Raw genomic sequence first — 8,147 nt, forward strand, 5'->3', positions numbered from 1 at the left:
ACTGTGTGGGACAGCATGTTAATGGGGAGAGGAGAGGAGGAAGGGAAAATTAAGGACTCATGGTGACCAAGAAGCGGGGGAAAGAGAGAAGGTATTTATAGAACCCCAGTCACAATAGGTCTGGTGAATGCAGAAGAGTAAAGGGGATATTGGGTTGAGGGGCAGAAGGGTGTGATGGAGGGTAAAGTGGAATGAGGGAGACTCTCAGAGTGAGAGGACAGAAAATAATAAAAGGAGGAGAGAAGACTAGGGAGAAAGGAGGACAAATGAAGACAATGTAACAAAGATGAATGAAGAAGTGAGAGATCTGCTGTTAAGGTTTATTCATGTTAGTGTTTTCCAGTCTGTGCTCTCTGGGCAGGTGGCTGTCCCAGGGATGATGAATAGATTAATATGTTGTCCACAGGGGAGGTGGCACACAGCTCTTTGTCTTGGGCACTATACAAACCCCCTACATCAGGCTCTTTTGGTATTGGTATCCGAAGTTCTCCTGTAGCCACTTTTTCATGGCGCCAACATACTTCCCCAACCAGTTCCTTATGGCTGTGATGTATTTGTCTTCTGGCCCCACTTCTTGGGCCTCTTCATCCTCTTGCTCCTGTAGACACGTACTCTGCAGCCACTGGACATCCTTGTCTGAGGGCTCTTCTTTGGCCCTGGCATGTCTTTCCAGCCAGTTATTGGTGGCTGTCAGGGACTGGTGCAGGAACTCTTCTAGGACTTTGACGTGGTTCTCCAGCAGCTTGACCTGAACCTCAGCATACTCTACCAGTGACTTGTCTGTGGTCCCATCATACTCCTCCAGCAACTTGTACAGGATTATGACAGTCTCATCCAGCCACTTGTACAGGGTCCTGTTGTTGTGGTCCAGCCACGTAACTATGTTTGCAGTGTGGTCTTTCTGGTACCTGTCTTGAACATGTACATCTAGCCTCTTGTCGAAAGCTTCAACATACTCCTCATGCCACTCATTCAGGGTCCAAACATATCTGTCCAGCCACTTGTCGAGGGCCCCAATGTGCTCATCCAGCCACCCAAGCAGGTCCTCTGTATGCTCATCCACCCACTTGTCTGGGGTCCCCATGTGCTCCTGCACCCACTTGTTGAGGCTCCAGACGTGTTGATCTACCCATGTGCCTAAGGTACCAATGTGCTTGTCCAGATGCCTGTCTATGGTCTTGATGTGCTCATCCAGCCTCTCCCCTACTGTCTGATGAACACAATGCAGAATAAACCAGTTAGAGAGGGTAGCACAGAGGGTGTGCGTGTGAGAGGGAGAGTCCTGCACATTAACGCACATAAAACTCAAACAGGGACCCTTCAGCACTATTGTTTCTCTTATGCCCATAAGACTTGTCTGGTCTTCACATCACACGATGCCAAGGATACGCCGCTCCCGATTTACAGCCATTCATCATAGCACTGGGGCTACAAATTCTACCCTGCTCCAACTTCTCATTTCTGCCTACCTCCTCCCACTCCTCAGCCTTCAGCATTCCTGCCCCAGTCATAGCTACCTTTAGCTGGTTTTGGTCCCCATACCATCCATCTGAACCCTCCTCAGGATGGTCAGTGACTTCCCCCGCAGCTGACTGTGCCTCCTTTTTATTATTTATTTCTTTAATCTCCATGCAGAATCAGACACCATTGATCATATAACTGACTTTGAAAGCCTTACACCCTATGCATATGTCTATCGCTCACTCCTCACCTGGCTGTACCTGGCCTGCACCTCTTGCTCTAAGATTTCTTCCTTTGTGATAGTTGTAACAACACTTGGCTGCTCCCCCAAGTCCTCTCCTTTTTTTTTTTAAGCTATCCTTTACATTTTACATTACAAATTTTACAGTTACACCTTCTCATAACTCAAGAACTAGGGGTCACCAAATGAAATTAATAGGCAGCAGGTTTAAAACAAACCAAAGGTTTAAAACAAACCATTCTTCGCACAATGCACAGTCAACCTATGGAACTCTTTGCCAGAGGATGTTGTGAAGGCCAAGACTATAATAGGGTTAAAAAAAAAAACTAGATAAGTTCATGAAGGATTGGTCCATCAATGGCTATTAGCCAGGATGGGCAGGGATGGTGTCCCTAGACTCTGTTTGCCAGAAGCTGGGAATAGATGATGGGACAGACCACTTGATGATTATCCGTTCTGTTCATTCCCTCTGGGGCTCCTGGCATTGGCTGCTGTCAGAAGACAGGATACTAGGCTAGATGGACCTTTTGGTCTGACCCAGTATGGCTGTTCTTATGTACCGCCTCCCTCTTGGATGCCTTAGGTCACAATTAATTATCAGCTAATTCTAACAGAGTTGGATGGCCATCATCATATGTCCCTTTAAATTCTTCTCTTCCCCTTTCCCTAGATCCCACCCAGGGCCGGCTCCAGACCCCAGCGCGCCAAGCGCGCGCTTGGGGCGGCGTGCCACGGGAGGGCGGCAGGCGGCTCCGGTGGACCTCCCGCAGGCATGCCTGCAGATGGTCCGCTGGTCCCGCGGCTCCGGTGGACCTCCCGCAGGCGTGCCTGCGGAGGGTCCGCTGGTCCCGCGGCTCCGGTGGAGCATCCGCAGGCGTACCTGCGGGAGGTCCACTGGAGCCACGGGACCGGTGACCGCCAGAGCGCCCCCCGAGGCGTGCCGCCCTGCTTGGGGCGGCGCAATTCCTAGAGCCGCCCCTGATCCCACCCTGGCTGTTTGTCATGACATCTGCCTCTAATTTAATTCCCTTCAGTTGAGTGTCTCCTACTTGACTTACAACCAATGATCCAGGCAGGAAAGTTGCTCATATAATAGAATTTGGTGAAATTAATGTTTATGGCCTGGGTGAAATCTTGTTATGGAGTGAGTGAAAACCTCGTTAAGATTGATAGGTGTGAACTCACCCTTCAATTCACACAACTGTAAAGATATGCCCACATCTAAGGGAAAAGGAGTATGTGGACCCACCCATGAGCTTTTGCTGATGACTGCTTTTGGGTAGAGATGTGAGTATGAAGGAAGGCAGAACACAGAGGAGGAGAGGGATGCACAGACAGCCTGAAGGAGTAGCTGAAAGCACAGGGTATGACCCTGGAAGAAATCTGGGGAAAGATTTTTGGGTCAGAGGTGCAGGCTGAAAAGATTGTTCTTGGTACCATGAGCAAAAGAAGCTGTTTCCTGCTCTTTGATTCCTCCTGTGATTAGAGACACAGAACTTTGTACATTCTTTGTAAATAAGCAAAACTCCATCAGAGGCCTGAAGATCACTAATTTCTACTCCTAACTGGAACATCCACAGGGCTCCAAACTTTCACTAGCCACTTGGGTCGAAAAGGGGCAAAAATATTTTGCCTTTCACCATTGTCTGTCAAGTAATGTATCCCATAATATCTCTGATGTATTTGACCAGCTCTGTGTGTTGCGCTGGTCCAGCACTATTTAGTGAATGCCACTGAAAGTTTGATGCACACTTTGAGTAGCTGGAAGGCTGTTCCCCACAACGAATAACAATATATCACATGTCTTTTCTCCCTTTACCCACACTGATTCTTGATTAGAACATTTAGACCATTGGATCTGCTGTGAGTTGGGAGATAGTGGTATGGCTGAGACCTTATAAAGCAAACTGCATTAATGTATTGCAATGTACCTTTGAAGAGTAATACCAGGAAAAACTATCATCCTCAGTCTCTTTTGTTGTCCAGAAACTCCAGCTTCTCCCTGGCTCCGATACAAAAGCATTAATTTGTTAAAGCTATAGTCTATCACTGCCATTCCTGAGTTCCCAGCTCCTTGACAGGAACTACTGGGCATAAGTAAAGTGGGACAAGCTGTTCATATCATACTATGTCCACCTCCTGTAGTTGCCTTCTAAAATGAGCATTCAGAAGCATAAATGCCCATTTTGCTTCTGACTTAAAACTGGCCAGTTGTTCTGCACCTGCATTTTGCACCCACAATGCTGGATGAAATTTGCATATATAGTTCAAGTAGCTAGATTGCTGCACATTATCAATTACACCTGCAATATTATGGGCTCTGTCATTAGGATTCTGTGGGATCCAATTAGGCCTCTGGGCTGATAAGGGACAGGCTTTGGGTAGAACCAGAGGAGCTGCTGAGAAGAACTCAGTGATCCTACAGTCCCTAGAAGGAGGGCTGTGGAAACTCCGATCTAAAGGGGTGAATTTGCAGGCCAGGGAGGCCAGGACTTGAACGATGCAGTCCAGGATGGAGGGGTGTGGAAACCCTGGACTGGATATAAGGGGCCTTATGTTGGGAGCTGGACAATGTCAAATAAATTAGACCTGAGGGCGAGGAGGAGGGATATTGTTTTAAAGATGTTCTGGGAGTGAATTGTTTCTGGGAACTTCTGAAGGAAACTGAGGCAGGGTACCTGCAGGACCACCCCATGCCATAAATGGGTGCTTTGGAGGTAGAAAGCCTGTATTAGGGGTCCCCACTTCCAAACTGGAAGTCTAGTGAATCAATGTAATTCCCATTACTAGGATAGGGCTTATGTATTAAGGTGGGAAGGCACGATCTTGGTGATTATCAAGAGAGCATCTGCATTTAGTTCAAGCTAGTTTTCGGTCTCCACAAACTCCCTTTCACCCTCCTAAAAATCCACTTACACGTTCAGTCAACCAAGTCCTGTACCTTTTCTACCCTGGGGGACACTGCCAGTACAACATATTTGGCCTGGTTTTCGCTTAAGAAGCCAGACTCAGGGCCCACCCCAGCACACAAGGGTGCATGGCTGCAGCCCCGCCCCGGAGAAGGCCAGGTGTGAACAACGAGAGGTTAAAAAAGACATTCGAGTTGGACTCCCACAGAATTCTAATAGGAGCTGGATTCCCAGCTTCTTTATGCTCAGCTAAAATTCCCACCCTCAGGGCTCAGGGACCATAAATAGAAGCATTCTGCTGTGAAGACACCATTGTCTCCTGCTAATAGCTGGTACCAGCGCTAGCCATTTGGGGCTTTCAAAACTTGGCAATGTTCCTTTAAGAGTCCAAATGGCAACATCGGTGCGTGAGACACTCACCGGGAATGGGCATGGCCAAATGCAACACCAAAATCAGCAGAAACATGGTGGATGGAAGTCCCTGTAAAGAGTAGAGAAAGAGTGCAAAGTTTGACATACCAACTCCAGTGTTGTGCAGAAAATGTTGCCTGTGTCTTAGTGGTCTTTTCAGAGGGAGCCTCTGTCCACTCAGGAGAGATGAGATGGGATTTGCCAACTCCTTCTCTCTCCATCTGCCTTATGTCTGCTTACCTCATATCACCCAGCTGGGCTTTTGTTAGAAGGTTCTTTGCTTGTTGTGAAGTCCTGGGCTCCTCCCCGGCTTTCTGGTGCAGAATGGGAGGACTTTCTAACCCCACTACCAGAACTGGTTACTCTGTTGGCCTCTCAGCAGAGAGGCCAAGGACTGAAATGTGCTCTGGAGACTGAATTCCACCCTGAATCGTAGAGCTGGATCCTCCAAAGCAGGGCTTAAGCATGATGCATGCGTGTGGCATGTTTATATCACTGCTGCTCAGGCTCATGGGGGGCGTCTAACAGGCTGTCATCTTGGCCCTTTTCACAACCACCAAATTGACTTAAAATGAGAGAAAACAGAGTGTGAGCTCTGTATAATTTGGACAGATGACACACAACGGGGATATCAGCTGCAAGTGTTTGATTTACACCAGCTGAGCATATGGCCAGGTGTATTTTCTGATGCTGCTTTTCACCACTGCACTGGTGTGACAGTGATAGACAATTCCCCCACTCATAGGGCTAATGTAGGCAGAAGGATTTCTGGAATCAGTGAGGGTTTGAGGCTTCTGCCTAGGGTGCGTATTTTTAAATATTTATCAATCTAGCTCCATTGACATTAATGGGACTAGGCTGATTTACATTACCTGAGGATCTGTCCCACAGTGCCCAGTCTAGCCAGCCTATGAGAAAAATTTCCCTCCGGGACTTAGCAGCTGCTTGAATGAACCTTAATAGACCAGCAAGGGGAGTGAGTTCCAGAAGAGATGGCCCTTCTCTTAGAGCACTCTCTGTTCAGCCCTCCTGGGTCCAAATCTATGAGCTGTCAACAAGCGTGAGGAGTCTAACGCTCAAGGCCAGAGCATTGCTGGTCCTGGCAGAGGTCTGGAAGGGGGAGTGATGCAACCTGCCTCTCCCCCCTCCTCAGTCTGCCCCCTGTGTAAGGACTAGTCAGTGTGGCTGGGGACTGCAGTCTATGCTCCTTGCTAGTGTTGTCCTGGGTGCTACCTACTCCTCTGCACTGACCAGTGGAGATCCTTAGGCATGCAGCAGGCAGCACATGGCACACACTCCATTGCTGGGTTGTGAGCACTGACCTGAAGACCCCAGAAAGAATTTTAGCCAAGTCTTGCTGACTTCAGTTTCAATGAAGTGCCCCTGAATCCCTCAGTGCACCTGAGAGCTGCCCCCCTCCTCTCCCCGGCAGGATCTAAGCTCCCAGGAGGAGGAAGAATTAACTTTAGGTGGCCCAGAGCTGTATAACTAGGTGTACTGGGAGAAAACTGAGCAAAGGGAAAATTTAGGTTAAAAAGCAGGGAACTGGAGATGCAGTGGAATCCAGCCCCAGACTGGAGAGAGACAAACAGCGAAAGGAGTTGAATCCAAATACCTTGGGGAGGTGGGTGAGGGTGTTTGAAATCTTGATTTAAATCAGAATTCTGTGGCTTAAGCATTCCTCTGCGTTCTCTAGCATGGAGTCTGTTAAACCGGTGCAATCTGCCAAGGAAAGCTGTGGAGATCTCCTGGCTTGAGTCCTTCAACTATTCTTGAAGCAAATGTACCTTCAGCACCCTGGAGTCTGTATAACCAGTGCAGGTTGTATTATGTGATGTGAATGGTTTGGCTCTTTTTCAATCTAGCTGTGAAGTAGCCACATAAAGCTCAAAGAGTTTACAAGAGTTTTTGGTATTTGCCTGTCTCTCACTTGGCAACAAGGGAAGGATTGAGTGTTAGCAACCCCCTGACACCCTGTGATAAATGAAGCGGTGGGTCGAGCTCCCTTTTATGTACACCCAGCCAGCCAGTTAGCTATAAAGTCCCTCTTGGTGGCTGTTCTCTGCTTGCTTTACCTGTAAAGGGTTAAAAAATCTCCCTGGCAAGGTAGAAGAAAGGGAGTGGGCACCTGACCAAAAGAGTCAATGGGACGGCTAGAACTTTTAAAGTTGGAAAAAACTTCCCTTTTGTTGTTGTTGTTCTCCGGAGAGTGAAGACACAGAGCAGCTTTAAAACCAGGTATGAAAAAGCATCAATTCATACCTTGAACCCACTTATCTGAAACCCCAGATATGTAAGTAAATTAGGGAATGTCTAGGAAGATGCAATTAGGGTTATTTTTTAAATTTCTTATTGGCTTTTGGATTCCTCTGTGCTAACCCCAGATGCTTCTGTTTTGCTCGTAACCTTTAAGCTGAGCCCCAAGAGAGCTATCTTGATGCTTAATTTTTGTAATTGTTTCTTTTAAGTTCTAGGAAAAAGCCTAAGTTTCAAATGTATTTCCTTTCTTTTTAGCTTTAATAAAATTTACCTTTAAGAACAGGATTGGATTTTTTTGTCCCTAAGAGGTTTGTGCATATGTTGTTTAATTAGCTGATTTGTTTTTTTTCTCAGCTCTTCCCTGGAAGTGGGGTGAAAGGGCTTGAGGGTACCCTACAGGAAGGAATTCCCGTGTTCCTTCCTGGGTTCTCAAAGACGGGAGGGGGGCTTGCAATTGGGGAGCGGCAGCATCTGTCCATCCAAGATCAGAGAGAAGCTGTGACCTTGGGAGTTTAATACCAGCCTGGAGTGGCCAGTATTAATTTTTAGAATCCTTGTAGGCCCCACCTTCTGCACTCGAAGTGCCAGAGTGGAGAATCAGCCTTGACACACCCATTTATGACCCCTCCACTCAGGGGGTTGAGAATCCCTGTTCTAAAGAATGATCTTACCTGGTTTTATTACCAGTTCTGTGACTTGTTGGGAAATTTAGTTAGAAACCATATCCTGTTTTCCTCCCCTCCTGTCTCTCAAAGGGATGAGTATCACTGAGAGATGCTTGAATGTAAGCCCACTGAGTTTCTGCTGCTTATTCCCCACCTGATGATGTGTCCCTGTGACCTCAGAATCAACTGCCACCTCCATGG

The 8,147-nt window shown here is 47.5% G+C and overlaps 1 protein-coding gene across 2 annotated transcripts; it reads right to left on the reverse strand.

Moving 5' to 3' along the window:
- Positions 1 to 289: 289 nt before the first annotated feature.
- Positions 290 to 8,111, reverse strand: LOC123375373. 2 transcript variants are annotated; one of them, XM_045026182.1, is made up of 5 exons: positions 7,953 to 8,111; positions 5,263 to 5,587; positions 5,032 to 5,092; positions 3,634 to 3,704; positions 290 to 1,210 (listed from the first exon to the last, which is right to left on the reverse strand). In XM_045026182.1, the coding sequence occupies exons 3-5, from the start codon at positions 5,075 to 5,077 to the stop codon at positions 452 to 454; spliced, it is 876 nt and encodes a 291-aa protein (XP_044882117.1). In that variant the 5' UTR covers positions 5,078 to 5,092; positions 5,263 to 5,587; positions 7,953 to 8,111; the 3' UTR covers positions 290 to 451. The 2 variants fall into 2 exon arrangements, with proteins under 2 accessions (XP_044882117.1, XP_044882118.1); XM_045026183.1 differs by lacking the exon at positions 5,263 to 5,587.
- Positions 8,112 to 8,147: the final 36 nt, after the last annotated feature.

The sequence above is a fragment of the Mauremys mutica genome, chromosome 8 (assembly GCF_020497125.1).
Source record: "Mauremys mutica isolate MM-2020 ecotype Southern chromosome 8, ASM2049712v1, whole genome shotgun sequence".
NCBI lineage: Eukaryota > Metazoa > Chordata > Testudines > Geoemydidae > Mauremys > Mauremys mutica.